The sequence below is a fragment of the Gopherus flavomarginatus genome, chromosome 3, assembly GCF_025201925.1.
Source record: "Gopherus flavomarginatus isolate rGopFla2 chromosome 3, rGopFla2.mat.asm, whole genome shotgun sequence".
NCBI classification, from domain to species: Eukaryota; Metazoa; Chordata; order Testudines; family Testudinidae; genus Gopherus; species Gopherus flavomarginatus.
Window position 1 is genome coordinate 232,357,798 of NC_066619.1, and position 20,101 is coordinate 232,377,898.

The following is a 20,101-nucleotide window of genomic DNA, read 5'->3' on the forward strand; positions in this document are numbered from 1 at the left end:
TGTCTGGGGATGGAGCAGAAATCCTCCAGGGACATCTCCATGAAGTGCTCCTGGAGGTACTCCAAAAGCCTTTACAGAAGGTTTCTGGGCAAGGCAGCCTTGTTCCATCCACCATGGTAGGACACTTTACCGCGCCATGCATGTAGCAAGTAATCGGGTATCATTGCATGACAAAGCATAGCTGCGTATGGTCTCGGTGATTGCAGGCATTCAAGAAACATCCGTTCTTTATCTCGCTCTGTTATCCTCAGCAAAGTGATATCGTTCATGGTAACCTGGTTGAAATTCAGGAATTTAATTAAGGATACAGAGATGGACTTTTCCTACAGGGGTGTTTGCCTTTTGCTTACAAGAAATCCTTCCTTGCATGTAGCCAAGCAGGGGGAGGGGAGGAAGGATAGCGCTGAGCTTTCTCGCGTTTGGCTAGCAGGAATCTTCCTGGCTAGCAGGAATCTTCCCAGCTACCAGCCACGCGGTGGGGGAGAAGGGGGGTGATTAGCAGTGATCTTCCATGATACCAGCCATGCGGTGGGGGGAGGGAGTAAAGCGATCATCCTAGAGAATTGGAGGGGGGGTGGAGGTGGCTTCTGTGAATGGAAGTGAAGGCTGCTGAAGCTGAAAGACAATGGCTTACCATGGCCGCATGCAAGCTGAATTCTGATGCCCGGACCTGCGTCTGTGAGATCTGTAACACCAGAGCCCAGGCACTCAAAGTTAAGATGCAAAATGCGACCTTGTAGTGAAATCACATGTGCTGTGTAAGGTGAATAGTGTTGTTCACTGTGAAAGAGTATAACCGTTGTTCTGTAAAATGTATCTTTTTAAATACTTCTCTCCCTTTTTTCCCTCCTCATGCAGCTGCACATTTTTCAAGCCTCCCTACTCCATCCCGAAGGCTATCTCAGATAAGGCGGAGGAAGAAGAGGACACGAGATGAAATGTTCTCGGAAATCATGGAAGTAACCCGCAATGAAAGAGCTCATCTGAATCAGTGGAAGGACGTGGTATCAAATTACAGGAAAGATGTCAGTGAACGTGAGGACAGGAGAGACACTCGAGATGAGAGGTGGCGGCAGGAAGATCAGAGGTGTAGGCAGGAAGATCAGCAGTGGCGGAATGAAACGCTGGGGCTGCTGCGTGATCAAACTGACATCCTCCGACGTCTGGTGGAGCTTCAGGAAGAGCAGCGAGGTCACAGAGTGCCGCTGCAGCCCCTGTGTCACCACCCTCAGTACTCACCATGTTCCATATCTTCCTCACCCAGACGTGTAAGAACGCGTGGGGGAAGGCTTTGTGCACCCACCCACTCCACCCCCGTGGACAGCCCAACCAAAAGGCTGTCATTACATTGAAATGATTTTAGTGGTCTTTTCCTTCCTTCCTATCCTCCTCCCAAACCGCACCCGGGGTACCTTGTCAGTTCTCTCCCTCTTTTTATAATGAGCTTTTAAATAAAGAATACATGATTTTTAAACGATAGTGACTTTATTTTCTTAAGCAAGCTGTAATTGAAGGGGGAGGGTGGGTTGCTTACAGGGAATGAGTCAATCAAGGGGGTGGAGTTCATCAAGGGGAAACAAACACAGCAGTCACACCGTACCCTGGCCCTGATGAAACTCGTTTTCAAAGCTTCTCTGATGCGCACCGCTTCCTGGTGTGCTCTTCTAATCGCCCTGGTGTCTGGCTGCACGTAATCAGCAGCCAGGTGATTTGCCTCAGCCTCCCACCCCTCCATAAAGGTCTCCCCCTTACTCTCACAGAGATTGTGGAACACACAGCAAGCAGCAATAACAAAGGGGACATTGGTTTGACTGAGGTCTGAGCGAGTCAATAATGTGTGCCAGCGCGCCTTTAAACAGCCAAATGCACATTCTACGACCATTCTGCACTTGCTCAGCCTGTAGTTGAACAGCTCCTGACCACTGTCCAGGCTGCCTGTGTATGGCTTCATGAGCCATGGCATCAAGGGGTAGGCTGGGTCCCCCAGGATAACTACAGGCATTTCAACATCCCCAACTGTTATTTTCTGGTCTGGGAAGTAAATTCCTTGCTGCAGCATTTTAAACAGAGCAGTGCTTCTGAAGATGCGAGCGTCATGAACCCTTCCTGGCCATCCCACGTGGATGTTGGTAAAACGTCCCTTGTGATCCACCAGTGCTTGCAGCACCATTGAAAAGTACCCCTTGCGGTTTACGTACTGGGTGGCCTGGTGCGCCGGTGGCAAGATAGGGATATGGGTTCCATCTATCGTCTCCCCCCCCCCCGCACAGTTAGGGAATCCCATTGCAGCAAAGCCATCCACTATGGCCTGCACGTTTCCTAGAGTCACAACCTTTTGTAGCAGCAGCTTAGTGATTGCTTTGGCTACTTGCGTCACAGCAGCCCCCACAGTAGATTTTCCCACTCCAAACTGATTCCTGACTGACCGGTAGCTGTCTGGCATTGCAAGCTTCCAGAGGGCTATTGCCACTCGCTTCTCCACTGTGAGGGCTGCTCTCATCTTGGTATTATGGTGTTTCAGGGCAGGGGAAAGCAAGTCACAATGTTCCATGAAAGTGCTCTTACACATGCGAAAGTTTCACAGCCACTGGGAATCGTCCCACACCTGCAAAACTATGCAGTCCCTCCAGTCTGTGTTTGTTTCTCGGGCCCAAAATCGGCGTTCAATGCGTAGAACCTGCCCCATTACCAGCAGGAGCTCCAAAGCGCAGGGGCCCGTGGTTAAGGAGAATTCAGCTTCCATGTCCTCATCACTCTCGTCGCCGCACTGCCGTAGCCGCCTCCTCCTCCTCGCCTGGCTTTGCAGGTCATGGTTCACCATAGACTGCACAACAATGTGTGAGGTGTTTACAACGTTCACGATCGCGGTGTTGATCTTAGCGGGATCCATGCTTGCAGTGCTATGGCATCTGCGCAGTTCACCCAGGAAAAAAGGCACGGAACGGTTGTCTGCTGCTTTCACTTGGGGAGGGGTGAGGCTGTACCCAGAACCACTCGCGACAATGATTTTTGCCCATCAGGGACTGGGCTCTCAAACCAGAATTCCAAGGGGCGGGGGAGACTGCGGGAACTATGGGATAGCTACGGGATAGCTACCCACAGTGCAACGCTCCAGAAATCGACGCTAGCCTTGGACCATGGACGCACACCGCTGAATTAATATACCTAGTGTGGCCGCGCGCAATCGACTCTATATCTGTTTTATAAAACCGGTTTATGTTAAATCGAATTTATCCCGTAGTGTAGACGTACCCTCTGATAATGAGGACTACCACTGCCTGCCACCTCCCTCCCCTTATTAATAGGAATCCAATCATGTAAGATACACCCACTTGAGTCTATTTTAGGGGATGTCTTCTCTGCAAAGTTAGCCAGGATTAGTCCAGCAGTTGCGGAGCATCCCCATTGCAAATTGCTACCTGTGCCAGACCTGTATTAAAGAGTCCACAGTGATGCTGTACTGACTTGTGTACTTGAATGGATTTCTGGTGGGATAGCCCGTGATTCTTGGTGGGGCATGAAACTGAGTTGCTCTATGAATTCATTCAAAGGGGGCTCTCTTCCCCCTCACTTCAGCCCAAGCGGGAACTGCTGGCCATGGTAGTGATGTGAGAACAATATTTTATGTAAATAACTTCCAACTGGACTTACTTTTTATTAGCACAGACAGTTCTGATGGTAAAAACCAACAGTGTTTGGCAGCAATAACTTTTAATGAGAATACCGTTAGGAAATACAGACTGGAAACTGTAAATTGATTTGTAATGTACCTGACTGGCTTTTCTGCCTCTCCTTCTTTCCTGTCAACTGAATATAAAATTATTATTTTGGGGACACTTCCCCAAATTTGAGTTTTACTGATATCACACCACAGTTTTACAGAAGGCTAGCGTCAGCCTCTGGCTAATGGGCAGCACAGAAAGGAGGATTTATTGGATGGCATCTGTTCAAATGCTGTGGAAATGCTTCAGAAAATGAGCTGGCAAACATGGGGTTAAAATGCTGATCCAGTAAAAGTAAGTTCAGAGCAGAAGAGAAGACATAGACAAGAATGCACAATCCAGGTGGAATTGTGGAATAGGACTGAAGACTAACGGAACTCAGGCTTGATTAGCCTGCATGTACGTGGCATTGTAAATAGGTTACCAGCCAGAGCTGGAGTGAAACCTAAGGTCAAGCCTATACCCTCAGCCGTGCCTGTCACTTGGGGTTAAAGCACTCTCAGGCTTGGGTTAGAAATGTACGGAAAGGAGGTTGAGTGACACCTAGGCTACAGCCCAGGCTAACTCTGTGATGAAGACATACCCATAAGTGTTTTACATAGCCACCCACCCTCTTATCTGAGCACCTAAGGAATAGTCTCTGCTCAGTTCTTCAGAGGTCTGGGGGGTTATTCCCCCTTGGCTCCAAATTTGACAAGCACTTGTGGATCACAGGTGAAAAAGTTCACCATAATTGAGCATTTTATCCCATTTATGTCCTGAGACAATGTCCGTATTCAAGTAAATATCCATACTCCCTCCACCTGATCTTTGAATTTCTGTAAAATAGATTTTTTCATATATCTTAAGTGCAGAATTAAAGCTAAAATCTCATCTTGAATTAATCTGACTGAGCTAAATTCATTGTTAGTGTAAATCTGTTGTCTTCAGGGACTCCATTTGATCCATTGTTGTCTCTCATATGTGGTTCTATTGGGACAACCAATCATAATGGGAAAATATTTGTATAATTACTCAACAAAACATGTTATAGTCAAATTCTTAGCCGTGTTTTTCATTTTCCTTTTTCAGATCGCCTCTTCCTTTCTGTTGACAAACCATCTCTTACTTCCTCTTCCTTTGCTATCCTATGCATTTTTCATTGTATACCACTGCGTATCAGCATTACTCACACCATAAGTGTTTCTGTTAGTAGTCTTTTGGGATTGCCTGTGAATTAACCATGTCCTCAGCAATAATACTTGCTCATAACTGAGTGAGGTAATGAAAGAATTTGAGCCTTTAATCTGCATTTATGGAACCTTTCCTCATAATTTGTGTGTGCATGTGAAATTTTTTGCAGCTTTTCCCTCCTACTTTTTTTAAACGAACCCATTTGATGAAGTTAGATGAGAAGAGATGGAGTGTTTTTGTTTACATTTTTATTTTTAAAACAAAAAATGAGCTTTATCTATAAATGACTGTTCCAAAGAACATGGTAAATGGTCACAGAAACAAGATTCTAATGCAGTTCACAAAAAAAATGTATCACCTTAAATTTATTTCAGTATTCATTTATCTAAATTTGCTAGTTAACTTAGGTTCATGTACAAACTTATAATATTAAGGTCTTTATAGTACTTCCACTATTAAGTAATACATCTTTTACATTTTTTTACTTGATAAACATAATATTTGCCATATCTGATATGTAAATGCATTGAAACTTATGTTTATCATATAAGTGCAGCTTTAACAACTTTTGAAATGTTTAATTTACTTTTAAACCAAAATGTCTTATTGGATGGTGCAATCTATCATGGAAATTCATATTTAGTAAATTTAAAGAAGCCCATTTTTCACTTCAGATGCCACTCCAATCAAGGGCAAACATCACAGTTTACTTGAAAAGAAACTGATTACTTGAGCATACCATAAATCCTCCTAAAGTCTGCATGGTAACAATCACTGCAACATGCTTATTGAAGTTGATGGGAGATTTTCTACTGATTTGAAGTTGGGCTTTGAGTCTGGCTCCAAAAACACATCATACATTGTCATTTGTCCTCTTCACAAAAATATTGATTTATTACATATATTTTTATCATATCAATTGTAGATTTCCAAAAGTATCTGAACCCACTAATATTTTATATTAATAATATTTAGGGGTGGGATGTGACAAATATCATCCCAGAGAGTTTTTAAAAATATATTGAATATTGTGCTCAGTCTCCAGATTTTTTAGATCTAGTGAAATATCTCAAATTATTTTCAGTGTATCACACTAATGTCACCAACACGTCTTCCAAAGAAAAGAGTTTTGTTTTTCATATATCAATTTTCCTTTTTTTTTCTGTCTTGCCTAGTCTGTCCATATGTTTTTGGTCTTTTTAATTTGATCTGTGCATTCTGATTGCCACAGTGTGTGCACCTTCTTATTTGATTTTCCTATCTACTATTTTAAATCCCTGCCTATTTTTCTGTTCATTTTGCTGTTTCTTTGTGCTGTTTCTATCTCAGGGCTCAGTCCTGAGTACAAAGAGCTGCAAACTCCCACCAGTGTGTGCAACGTCTACCCCCAGGAGCCTTCTCACCAGCTTGTGGACCATGCAGGGAGTGAAATTGTGAGAAGCTGTTGTGTCAGGGATGTAGAAAGTCTTCTTACAGGCTTCCTTCCCATCACCCTCATGTAAACAGGCTAGTCATGATCCAAACCTAAATTATTAGTGTGACTGCAACACAATAAATATAATCAGAAAAAAGACAAGTAAACACCATTTCTTAACCCTTCCTTGAAAACTCTGTCTAGTCAAAGCACAAGTATTAACAAATGTCACCAAAGAGTATTATAAACTCTCCATTGTATGCTCTGGTTCCCCTTTGAAGATTGCCTCATGCTATGTAGGGTGGAGATTCTTTTTAAACATCACTGAACATTTTATGCTCATCCCTACAGTATTTGAATACATATGCACCTGTCTGCCTGTATCTCTTCCCGTTGTCCCTTGTCTTGTCTTGTACTTACAATTTAAGTTCTTCAGGGGCAGGCACTGTCCTTTTGTTCTGTGCCCATATAATGCCTAGCACAGTGGGGTCCAGGTGAATAACTGGGGCTCCTAGGTGCTGTGTTAATACACATAACAACAATTACTATTATCAGTGAGCCCTTGAGGAAATTCAAGGGTATGTCTGTTTAATGTATTACATAAGAACATAAGAACAGCCATACCGGGTCAGACCAAAGGTCCATTTAGCCTAATATCCTGTCTGCTGACAGTGACCAATACCAGGTACCCCAGAGGGAGTGAAGTTAACAGGCAATGATCAAGTGATCTCTCTCTTGCCATCCACCTCCATCCTCTGACAAACAGAGGCTAGGGACACCATTCCTTACCCATCTTGGCTAATAGCCATTTATGGACTTAACCACCATGAATTTATCCAGTTCCCTTTTAAACGCTGTTATAGTCCTAGCCTTCACAACCTCCTCAGGTAAGGAGTTCCACAAGTTGACTGTGCGCTGTGTGAAGAAGAACTTCCTTTTATTTGTTTTAAACCTGCTGCCCATTAATTTTATTTGGTGACCCCTGGTTCTTGTATTATGGGAATAAGTAAATAACTTTTCCTTATCCACTTTCTCAGGATCACTCATGATTTTATATACCTCTATCATATCCCCCCTTAGTCTCCTCTTTTCCAAGCTGAAGAGTCCAAGCCTCTTTAATCTCTCCTCATATGGGACCCTCTCCAAACCCCTAATCATTTTAGTTGCCCTTTTCGGAACCTTTTCTAATGCCAGTATATCTTTTTTGAGATGAGGAGACCACATCTGTACGCAGTATTCAAGATGTGGGCAGTATTCAAGATGTGCCTTTATATAAGGGCAATAATATATTCTCAGTCTTATTCTCTGTCCCCTTTTTAATGATTCCTAACATCCTGTTTCCTGCTTTGACCGCCTCTGCACACTGCGTGGACATCTTCAGAGAACTATCCACGATGACTCCAAGATCTTTTTCCTGACTCGTTGTAGCTAAATTAGCCCCCATCATATTGTATGTATAATTGGGGTTATTTTTTCCAATGTGCATTACTTTACATTTATCCACATTAAATTTCATTTGCCATTTTGTTGCCCAATCACTTAGTTTTGTGAGATCTTTTTGAAGTTCTTCACAGTCTGCTTTGGTCTTAACTATCTTGAGTAGTTTAGTATCATCTGCAAACTTTGCCACCTCACTGTTTACCTCTTTCTCCAGATCATTTATGAATAAGTTGAATAGGATTGGTCCGAGGACTGACCCTTGGGGAACACCACTAGTTACCCCTCTCCATTCTGAGAATTTACCATTAATTCCTACCCTTTGTTCCCTGTCTTTTAACCAGTTCTCAGTCCATGAAAGGACCTTCCCTTTTATCCCATGACAGCTTAATTTACGTAAGAGTCTTTGGTGAGGGACCTTGTCAAAGGCTTTCTGGAAATGTAAGTACACTACGTCCACTGGATCCCCCTTGTCCACATGTTTGTTGACCCCTTCAAAGAACTCTAATAGATTAGTAAGACAGGATTTCCCTTTACAGAAACAATTTTGACTATTGCTCAACAGTTTATGTTTTTCTATGTGTCTGACAATTTTATTCTTAACTATTGTTTTGACTAATTTGCCCGGTACCGACATTAAACTTACCAGTCAGTAATTGCTGGGATCACCTCTAGAGCCCTTTTTAAATATTGGTGTTACATTAGCTAACTTCCAGTCATTGGGTACAGAAGCTGATTTAAAGGACAGGTTACAAACCCAAGTTAATAGTTCCGCAACTTCACATTTGAGTTCTTTCAGAACTCTTGGGTGAATGCCATCTGGTCCCGGTGACTTGTTAATGTTGAGTTTATCAATTAATTCCAAAACCAACACTTCAATCTGTGACAGTTCCTCAGATTTGTCAGCTAGAAAAGCCAGATCAGGTTTGGGAATCTCCCTAACATCCTCAGCCGTGAAGACTGAAGCAAAGAATCCATTTAGTTTCTCCGCAATGACTTTATCGTCTTTAAGCGTTCCTTTTGTATCTTGATCATCAAGGGGCCCCACTGGTTGTTTAGCAGGCTTCCTGCTTCTGATGTACTTAAAAAACATTTTGTTATTACCTTTGGAGTTTTTGACTAGCCGTTCTTCAAACTCCTCCTTGGCTTTTCTTATTACACTCTTGCACTTAATTTGGCAGTGTTTATGCTCCTTTCTATTTGCCTCACTAGGATTTGACTTCAACTTTTTAAAGAAAGTCTTTTTATCTTTCACTGCTTTCTTTGGGTGCCATTGTGTTCCTTTATTGTAGAACATGCTGTATGTGTGTTGAGTATGAAATCATTTGTGAAGAATGACACCAGGATGATTATCAAATTGAATTGTCATCTCTATGCATTATGATGCAATTTTATTTACTTAAGCAGCAGATGTATAATGAAATTAGAATTCGTAAATCATTTATCAGGTTATTTCTATCATTATTCCATAACAGCCTAGTCTTTTTAGGGAGATTTTCTTCCTTTCCCTGGGCCCAATTTAATTTAAAACGAAAATATGTCTGGGTTTCTCATGACAGAAGCCCTGAAAAATTAAATTTTAATGGCTTCTGGACATTTTAAAAAATTGAATCAGGCACCTTATGAGAACATTGATCCTTCCTCTGCAGATCTCTTTAAATTTATCCTATGAACATATAATTTCCAGGCACTGCAACCTGGCTGGAAATCCATCAGTCACATGGAAAACCGGTAGTATTTTGTTCTGACACATTTATAAATGCTAAGTATAAAAAAATTGGTAACATTGAAAAATAAATGTTGTTTATACAGTGAAAGATACCTTAGGATAGAATTTTAAAGTTCCAGTTAAAGGTTACCTTGTTTCATTTATTTAATTCTGTGCACCAATCAGTCTGGCTACTGGCCATATAATATATTTTAAACCAACACATTAAATTCAGTTTCCCACAACATACAGCCTGCATCATGAGAAGAAAGTTCCTTGTAGTTGATCTGTAGTTGAACAAGTGCTTGATTAAAACTATTTGCTTTGTGCAGCACATTTAAGTTAAGTACCTATGGGCTGAGAAAGTGAGTTCCATAGTGGGGAAAACACCCTGGGTCTGATTCTCATTTACGCTAAGGCCCCTTTGCATCACTCTGGCTATACAAATTTAGGCTGTGTGTAAAGAGGAACTAGTATAAATCAGAATTCAGGCCTCTGCCTCTAGTCCTTAAAAGTATCTCATGTGATCTTAGTGATTCAGCTGTAAAGCACTTCTTCCTAGCAAACCTTGTATACTGCAGGGCCGCCCAGGCGGGGCAAGTGGGGTAATTTGCCCCAAGCCCCGGGCTCTGCAGGGGCCCCCACGAGAATGGCCGAGGATCCCTCCCCAGCCCGACCCCGCCTCTGCCCCTCTCCCGGAGCCTCAGAACATCCAGGAGCATCCCTGAACAGCTGCAGCGTGGCTCCTGTGGGGCTCCTGAGCTCCTCCCCGCTCAGAGCCATGTGGTAAGGGGGCTGGGCTGCGAGCTCCACGCTGAGCGGAGGAAGCTCAGGCCCTGCTGGAATGGTGGTTGGGAAGGGTCTCGGGGGGACAGTGAGGGGATAAGGAGCAGGATGCATCGAGGATTCTGAGGGGGGCGGGCAGTCGGAGGGCAGGAAGTAGGTGGGGATCGGATAAGGGGCAGTGCCAGGCTGTTTGGGAGGCACAGTCTTCCCTACCCTAAAGATCATTCAGCAGTTTGAGGCTTGCAGAAGAGCAAGCTGTTAGCTTTTCCATTAGGGCTACCATCCCTTTCACTTCTCAAATGACAAATTATAGTCTATATTTAATTTCAGTGCCATAGGGAGATTCATGTTAGGGGAGGGTAGCTTCATTTAAAATTAGCCACTAGGGGAGGGATCACATGAGAAGAGCAATATTCTACACCACCTACCTCCTTTCCAACCCTACCAAGGGAGACCCCCCTCCCCTGCATTCCCTGAGGCTTCAGAGGGGTTAATTCAGTGTGGTTCTCAAACTTTTGTACTGGTGACCCCTTTCACATAGCAAACCTCTGAGTGCGACCCCACCTCCTTATAAATTGAAAACACTTTTTTATATATTTAACACTGTTACAAATGCTGGAGGCAAAGCGGGGTTTGAGGTGGAGGCTGACAGCTCGCAATCCCCAGTAATAACCTTGTAACCCCCTGAGGAGTCCCGACCCCTAGTTTGAGACACCCTGGGTTAATTTAATTTTAGCACCCTGTGTCCATTCACATGCATGTGCTATTTTGAGCATTTCAGTTTTCACAACATAGGCTCATCCCAGGTTCTGGACAGGCTTGAATGCTCAGTTCGTGGAATATATACATAAGCTATACTAAAGACAAACTCACAGTAACCGTCTCCAGCTTGTGAGGGACCCCATGCAGCCTGTCTCTAGGAGACATAAATGCATGGAGGTTAAGTCCATTAATGACTATTAACCAGGATGTGTAAGGAATGGTGTCCCTAGCCTCTGTTTGTCAGAGATTGGAGATGGATGGCAGGAGAGAGATCACTTGATCATTACCTGTTAGGTTCATTCCCTCTGGGGCACTTGGCATTGGCCATTGTCGGTAGACAGGATACTGGGCTGGATGGACCTTTGGTTTGACCCAGTATGGCTGTTCTTATGTTCTAAGCTAAATGAACCCAAAGTTATGGAGACAGATATGAGTCAAGGAAGCCAGCAGAGTATCAGAAACCTGGAAAAATCTCTGACTGGATGGGCTCAGGGGTTTGGTCACAAGCTGAGGTGGTTCAAAAGTTTTGAATTTTTTTTAAGCAGACTTTTTTTTATTGTTTCTTTAAACAATCAAACACAGCAAGCAGCAAATATTTGGCCACACACTTCTGAAACCCCAAACCATATTCAGGTTTTGGCAGACTTATTTCAGCTTTTCAATTAAAAAAAACACAACAAATTTTGAAGGAAAGCAGACATGGTCCATGATTTATTTTTTTTTCTTTTTAAAACCCTCTAGTTTTTGGTCCAAAAAAAGTTTTGATGGAAAATATTTGTCCAACCCTTTTAATGAACTTTAGTGACTTTTAGCACTAGCTGATACTGAGAACCAGTGATACTTTATAAAGAAGTTTTCTCAAAACTGGGTTTGTGCCGAGATGCAGAAGGTTTATTTTTCCCAGGGCCACCCATGAGGGGGAGCAAGTGGGGCAATTTGCTCCAGGCTCCGCAGGGGCCCCCACGAGAATATAGTATAGTATTGGAATTTTTTTTATGGAAGGGGCCCCCAAAATTGCTTTGCCCCTGGCTCCCTGAATCCTCTGGGTGGCCCTGGTATACTGCAGATTTGTGGGTATGATACTGCAGTTGTAACTCCCTCTCCCTCTTTTGCATTTTGATGACCCACTGACATATGCCCTGATATTTTTTGCTGCCTTTGGAAATCATTATATTTTTTAGTATTTTTAGTAAAAGTCACGGACAGGTCATGGGCTGTAAACAAAAATTCGAGGCCCATGACCTGTCCATGACTTTTACTAAAAATACCAGTGACTAAAACGTGGAGGGTGGGATGCCTGGGGGCACCATGGGTGCAGGGGGAGGGCGGCTCGGGTGCTGGGGAGGGGTGGGTGGTGGCGCATGGCCTGGGACCCCTGCTGGTACTGGAGTGGAGGGCGGATGGCAGCACTCGGCCCGGGACCCTGCTGGTGCTGGGGGGCATGAGAGGCAGCGTGTGGCCTGGGCCGCCCGCTGGTACTGGCATGGTGGGCGTTGGCAGGGCCGGCAGGCTCCTTGCCTGGTTCTGCGCCTCCCCTCTCCACCAGCAGCTGGGTGTGGGTGTGGGAGGGGGTTGAGGCACAGGACGGGGTGAGGTAGGCTCTGAGCAGTGTTTAGTCAGGAGCTCCCTGGAAGCGGCGACATTCCCCTCTCTTAGCTGCTAGGCAGAGGCATGGCCAGGCAGCTCTGCGCGCTGCCTCCGCCCAGAGTGCTGGCTTCCCGACCAATGGGAGCTGCAGAGGTGGTGCCTACAGACAATGACTTTCTCTATGGGTACTTATATGGGTCTCATTATATCTCTGTTGTGTGATTGCCTCTCTAGTAATTTAAAAATCAAACAGTACAAATAACTTCTTCCTCACCTGTAGAAGAAAAACATCAAAATACATATTGGTATATTTAAATGGATGGGCTGAGTAAATGTATGCACTGGAAGAAGTTATTGTGCAGATTTTTAAATGTTTTTAGTTCAACAAAGTACATTTTTCATTATTATTACTTACTGTTTTATTACAGTAGTGCCTAGAGGTCTCCGTTAAATACAGTAATTTATTTCTAATTCAGGAGAAAGTAGAATTTCATCTGCGGGTTTTAGAAGTAGAGAAGGAGTTTATTAACAATTCTAATATCTTTTTTCCTTTCTCTACAGGAAACTCACATTATTCTCTTCATGGCCAGCAGAAGAAATAGACTTTCTTGTTCACTGCTCCCTACAGAGATTTTACAGGTGGTTGTTAGGGAAATGCAACAAAATTTAATAAGAATAGAGAATACTTTTCCTATAAAATGTAGTTAGACTATTTTATAGGCAGGTGCAAATATAGCCCTTTTTTAATAACTCAAGAAATGTTTATTTTGATCTATATTTGTAGACATTTGATTGTATTTTTGTGGACTTCATACTTCATCAGTATAAACATTAATAATAAGATAGATATCATAGCATTACACTGGATTTACATTGGTGTAACTAGGAATAGAATGCTGCCCACTGACTTCAGTGGAGCTACTCCTGAGCTAAGTGAATGGAGAATCTGCTCCTAAAAACTGCAGTTCCCTACATAACTAGAACATATAACACACATAACTTCTGACACTGTTGCAAAAAGAGGAACAGTAGTATTTTTCTACTCATGAGCATTAAGTTTTACCACAAGGGAAACTGAAGTATTTGTGTAAACATTCTATATTAAACCACTGAAGCTTCTGGATTATTTCCAGAGCTCCAGCACTGTGCACTTTCATGGTGTTCAATTGCTATAAGAACTTTTTGGATATTGGCATCACTGACCCTTTTGTTTCAGAATATCTGTGGAAGGAATTTGTAGACACGCTGACATCTTTTCCATTTTTCTATTGTCTTCAGGACAGGAACAACTGTTGTCCCAGAAAGTTTAAACTCTTACTTCTTAGTAGTTGTAAAATCGGTAAGTATGTTAAAAACATATATGGCAGAAATGACACCCTATAATTCCTGGTGTAAAAGCTCAGATAACTGTAGGTTACAGTAAGGAATAAAACTGAATATAAGAACACTTTGTGAGAATGATGCATGTGAAAACTTGTGCTAGCCTCATGGGGGGATGTAATCTCTCAATCTCTGAATACAGCCAATAGGGAGCTATTTGCATTTCTTAGTTTTCATTGTGGGTCTGACCCTGCATTCCTCATTCAGACAATAGCTTCTCAACGACTTTCCTCTCACTTTCAGCTCTTTGACTAAAATGGGAAGTTTTGCCTGAGAAAGGACCTCAGGATCAGGCACATACTGTAAATTCATTCTAGTCTGAGATAGCATGGGGATCCCATTTTTCTGTAACAGTGTTTTTGAAAGATGTTATCAATCAATTACATGTCTGAGATATTTTTCAGTCATTACAGTTATGAAGAAATCTACCTCGAGTCATATTGGGCCATATTTTTAGCCTGTATTGGTTTTGTGCACTCACAGGGTAACAGTGGACGAGAAGCTGGATATGAGTCAACAATGTGCCCTTGTTGCCAAGAAAGCAACTGGCATTTTGGGCTGTTACCCATCTCTTCCTCTCTGTAGACCTCATAGTCCAGTGAAGGGGAATCTGCATGCATAAGCGCCAACTTCTACTCGCGCTGGTGGGTGCTCAACCCCCCTCTACCCCTGGCCCTGCCCCCATTCCAACCCCTTCCCCAAAGTCCCCCCCCAACCCTGCCCCCTCTTTGCCCCTATACCCCCTCCTTCCCCAAATTCCTGCCCTGACCCCACCTCTTCCCCACCTCCTCCCCCTGAGTGTGCCATGTTCCTTCTCCTCCCTCTTCCCTCCTGGAGCTTGCTATGCCACCAAACAGCTGTTTGGCAGCGGCAAGCACTGGGAGGTAAGCAGAGGAGTGAGGACGCGCTGTGCTCAGGGGAGGAGGAGGAGGTGAGGTGGGTGGAAGGGTAGGGAGGGGAGCTTGGCTGCCAGTGCATACAGAGCACCCACTGATTTTTCCCCATGGGTGCTCCAGCCCCGGAGCACCAACAGAGCCGGCGCCTATGTCTGCATGGGACAAGTGAGTGGGGATGGTATCATGGAAACAGCATTCCTGCCCCTATCAGCGAGGCAAGGAGAAGGGAGGGTCTCTTGTGTGCAGAGCATCAAGGGATGCAATCTGGCTCTGTCTTTTTCCTTCTGAAGGCTGTTTCTACATATTTTGATTCATTCATAAATGAGGAAATATGAACGCAGTCTAAAAAATGCTCATATGCTGCAAACTGTTTTGCATGCTGCTGTCTGAGTGTCACCTAATTAATCTTTAGTATGCTAATTGCATCACCTTTTCTATGGTTCATTGCTAAACTGGAAGTTTAGAGAAGAAACACATACAAAAGCTGATCAGGACTTGAAACAGAGCTTTGAATTATGTGAAAACTATAAATCTGATCCTAATTATGGCTGGGAAATTCATATCCTATTTTATAAATTGGTCCTGTATATTCCTAGCGGAAAGTAAGAACTTGTACATCAAGACTTTTTATTTAAAATGTACTGGTGTGCTTTTATATATACCATGGAATATATATGTATTTAAATAATTTTCCTGACTTGGAAAACAGTTAAATTTCCCCCCTGGGTTTGGGGAAGCAAGGTACGACCCACAGATGGTTTAGAAAGCCTGATATAAACTTCAAGAACTATGGTGACCAAAATTAGGAGAAACTAATTTGGGGATTGTTGTTTTTATAAATAATGATAAAAGTAATTGTGTTTGAAATGCTGGCAAAAACCTTTAAAAAGGTTTACTAAAACTTGTATGGACTGTTATGCTTAGTAACTGTGTTTGAAGTGCTGGCAAAAACTTAAAAAATAAAGTTTTAACAAAACTTGTTTGGACTGTTATTCTTGCCCCAATAGTTATATAATTAAATTACTTTGTTAGGAAATATTCAGGAGATGTGTTCTTATATCAAATTATGGGGATTTGCAAATGCAACTTGTATTAACAGTAATTTGATTTACACGTTTACTCTTTGCATCAAGTGATTTTTTTCCCCCAAAGTGCTGTATTCCACAGACGTGAACATTTTTTACTGGAGATCAGTGTTTGAATAGATTGTGTGTCTAGGGTCACAGGTATAATTAAGTGGTTATCCATAGCTCACTTATTACTATGTTTAAATGCTTTCCTGAATTGAGGCCTTTATTAGCATAGTTTCAGACAACTGAAAGATATTTTGAAAAAGTTGCCTTATGTTTAATTTGAAATGCATTTTAGTTACCTTCACAGTGGGAACTTTTTTTAGAACACGTTCTTGCTTGGAGTTGCTTTAGAAAGTCTGACAAAATGTATATTCCTTGCAAGCAAAACTCACTTGTGAAGGAATCAGACACGCTACTTGAGTAATTTAGGGGAAGTAAATTTTCCAACAGTTCAGATAGATATTGTATAACAACCTCCATTATTACTGTAACATTTAAACTTAAGTGAGAATCATACAGTGGAAACCTTGTGCAATATTTTGAAAATGTATCCCTTTATTCCTGGTAGATGAATTTACTTCTACAAAAGCTTCTACCACAGAAAATCATATTAAATGAGTCAATTAGTATCAGTATGATGGTTTAATCTGCACATTTTATTCTGCACATTGTCAAAATAAAATTGTAGGTCAGACATGGAAAAGAGTAATGGTGACAATTTAGGCGATGTAGAATAACACAAATATCTCTAAATATTATTTCCATCTAATTAAAATCTCCATACATTTCCAGGGTCGATGTCTGATAGTGACACAAGTGGATCAAGAGAGAATATATGCACACTCCAATGAAATGCAGAATTTTTCTTCTCTTTGGGATGATTTTATCACAATATCATCATTAAAAGAAAAGAAGGATTTGACTAGAAGACTTTGGGAAAGTAAGTGTCTGTGTCATGGTAGGTAGCAGTGTAAAATACTTTAACTCTCATTTGGAGGCTAGATAACCAGCAGTTCTGAATATTTTTTGTAATCTCTTTCTATATGTAAATGCTATGAGTATGGAGTGGGATTTTCAGATGAGCCTGAACTGTTTAGGACTACAAGTCTCGCTGACTTGTGTTTCTAAGACATGTAGGTACTTTTGAAAATTGCACACATGGCATTTAAAACAATGCACAATATGGTCTGGAAACATTATATTGTACATTATTTTAAAAAGTCTAAACATTCAGAATATATTGGTCTATTCCACAATGTCTATTTGGGGGGCTCATGTTTAGTAGCACACTTCCATCTTGGTTGCTGGGTTTGACGCACCCACAAGGAGTTGGAAGATGGGAGGGGAAATACATGTGGTGTCACAGTATCAAGCATTTGTAGGCTATCCACTAAGGAACATCTTTTAAGTCTAGGAAAAGAGTTGGTTGTTACCTTAGTGGTGCAACAGAGCAAGGAGGGACTATAGAATTCTAAAGTGAAAACTGTCAAGTATCAGAGGGGTAGCCGTGTTAGTCTGGATCTGTAAAAGGAGCAAAGAATCCTGTGGCACCTTATAGACTAACAAACGTTTAGGAGCATGAGCTTTCGTGGGTGAATACCCACTTCGTTGGATGCATGTACATCCACGAAAGCTCATGCTCCTAAACGTCTGTTAGCCTATAAGGTGCGACAGGACTCATTGCTTCTTTTAAAATGAAAACTGGTAGCTATACTTCAAATTTTAATTAAAACCCCAACTTCTTAATGAACCAGCTAGATGGCCTAGGGCCATGTATCTGGAAGTGAGGGCGTCCTTTGCATATGCTGTCTTAAATTAGCAGATCTGCTTATGGAAGGAAAGAAAGTGATGTCAAAGCTTACTGCTATAATTTGCATGCTAACACTAATGTAAGTGACTTGAGTTACTTTTATTTTCTTCTTGTTTTTATTTGTTAAATCTCCATTTTTCATTAAAATAAAATTATATTGAGGCCAGCAAACAACATCAAATTCAGTCCTACAGATTACAATGTGTGAGTTGTCAAATTCTCTCTCTAGACTGGGAACTAAATTAATAAAAGAAAATTAGGTCACCTTGACTTTTGTAATGATGTCGTTTCAAGGATTTATTATAATATCTGTTATGTTAATATCTCAAATTGCTGTTACAAAAGTCATATATTTGATTTGATTTTAGGATCTCTTTATTCAGCTGCTCAGAGAACTCCTCTTACCCAGATGCCCAGAAGACCAAGACCTCAAGTAGGACAACCATTTCTACCTCTTGGTTTAGAATTTTCCTTTTCTGAGTCATTTCTTAGGAGGGTGGGATCATCCCCTTCCTATGGTGCAGATTTGCAGAAGCTTTTAAACTCTTCATGCACCAGTGAAGAGGATCCTCTGTTATAGTTTATTCCTTAAGTTCAAGATGCAACAGCCGGAAAAGAGGATCGTGAAAGCCCTTGAACATAGATACCTTTTGACAGAACTTTTCTACTCCCCTCACTTACATAGTCATTGAGAGAGAGAATAAGAATGATTCTATATCCTGGAGGTTAGGGCACTCACCTGAGAGGAGGAGACCCAGGGTTTAATCCCCCTGCTTCAATGACTACTTAAGTACTTATCCAAAGTGGAACAGGGACAACAAGAGAGGTGGAGAGAGACCATATCAGAATATCCTATAGCCAACTGTTTGGTGTACCCTTCTCAGAGATAGGAAACCCCTCTTCAAATCTTTTCTCCAGAGGGTTAGGCAGAGGGGGAATTGAACCTAGGTCTCCCATGTCCTGGGTAAGTGCTCTAACCAGTGGGCTAAAAATTATAAGGGAGGCATCTCTTCCTCCAGCTGGATTTTTGTGTGGTGCCCGATCCCATAGGCATGCTCTCAGCACACCCACTGGATTGGACTCCACAGGCAAGATAAGCATTGCCCCACCTATATTTATCTGGTCTGAAGATCAGGCTAGGGATTAAGCATGAGATAGGCATTGTGCGCATGTTGAGTGGAAGAAATTTTAACAGAGAATTTAGGTGCTGGGGAATTTTAGGTACCTACAGGCCTAGGTAGCAGCCAAGGAGTGGTTTTGAGGCTCTGACTTGTGCCTACATTTTGGACGTAAGCACCTATAGTGGGGAGTTAGGCAACTAAGTACTTTTGTGAATCTGGGCCTTTGTGACTAAGCTGGTAGAACTGAAGATAATGGGAGCAGGGTGAGCTGGTCCCATTATTAGTATGCTTGTTTTTTGTTTGTTTGGATAGCACCAACAGTGTGCGCATTAATGAAAGGCAGGTTCTGAATAATTACTAACAAATAATCATAATCAAATAATATCTTACACATATTGTAAGGTGGCAAGGCTGCATTTTGATAACGTTGAGTGTACAACAATACTTTAACAGTAAGAAGTCTGTATCTGTAGTGTAGATAACAGACTAACAGGTGATGGTGGTGGTAGAATGTCCATGCCTAACAGGGTACAGAATGTGAGTGAAGCCAAATGGCAAAAATTAAGATGTCTGTACACTAATGCGAGGAGCCTAGGGAACAAAATGGAGGAACTAGAGCTACTGGTGCAGGAAGTGAAACTAGATATTATAGGGATAACAGAAACGTGGTGGAATAGTAGTCATGACTGGAGTACAGATATTGAAGGCTATGTGCTGTTTAGGAAAGATAGAAATAAAGGCAAAGGTGGTGAAGTAGCATTGTACATCAATGAGGAGGTTAACTGTAAAGAAATAAGAAGTGATGGAATGGACAAGACAGAGTCTATCTGGGCAAAAATCACACTGGGAAAGAAAGCTACTAGAGCCTCCCCTGAGATAGTGCTTGGGGTGTGCTACAGACCACCGGGATCTGATTTGGAGATAGATAGAGACCTCTTTAATGTTTTTAAGGAAGTAAACACTAATGGGAAATGTGTGATCATGGGAGACTTTAGCTTCCCAGATATAGACTGGAGTACAAGTGCTAGCAAGAATAGTAGGGATCAGATTTTTCTGGATGTGATAGCTGATGGATTCCTTCACCAAGTAGTTGAAGAACCGACAAGAGGGGATGCCATTTTAGATTTGGTTTTGGTGAGCAGTGAGGACCTCATAGAAGAAATGGTTGTAGGGGACAACCTTGGTTCGAGTGATCATGAGCTAATTCAGTTCAAACTAGATGGAAGGATAAA

At 42.1% G+C, this 20,101-nt stretch overlaps 2 protein-coding genes across 3 annotated transcripts in view; both read left to right on the forward strand.

Annotated features, from left to right (window-relative positions):
* Positions 1-1,383, forward strand: part of LOC127048325 (uncharacterized) — a 172,382-nt gene extending 170,999 nt beyond the window's left edge. For both annotated transcript variants that reach the window (XM_050948061.1, XM_050948062.1), the window contains exon 3: positions 859-1,383. In XM_050948061.1, the coding sequence (XP_050804018.1) occupies positions 859-1,352 (494 nt within the window). In that variant the 3' untranslated portion in view covers positions 1,353-1,383. The remainder of the gene's footprint in view (positions 1-858) is intronic.
* Positions 1-20,101, forward strand: part of LOC127047392 (uncharacterized) — a 96,132-nt gene that overhangs the window by 54,281 nt on the left and 21,750 nt on the right. The window contains exons 8-11 of the mRNA XM_050945507.1: positions 13,151-13,228; positions 13,868-13,928; positions 16,731-16,878; positions 18,117-18,181. Of these exons, the coding sequence (XP_050801464.1) occupies positions 13,151-13,228; positions 13,868-13,928; positions 16,731-16,878; positions 18,117-18,181 (352 nt within the window). The remainder of the gene's footprint in view (positions 1-13,150; positions 13,229-13,867; positions 13,929-16,730; positions 16,879-18,116; positions 18,182-20,101) is intronic.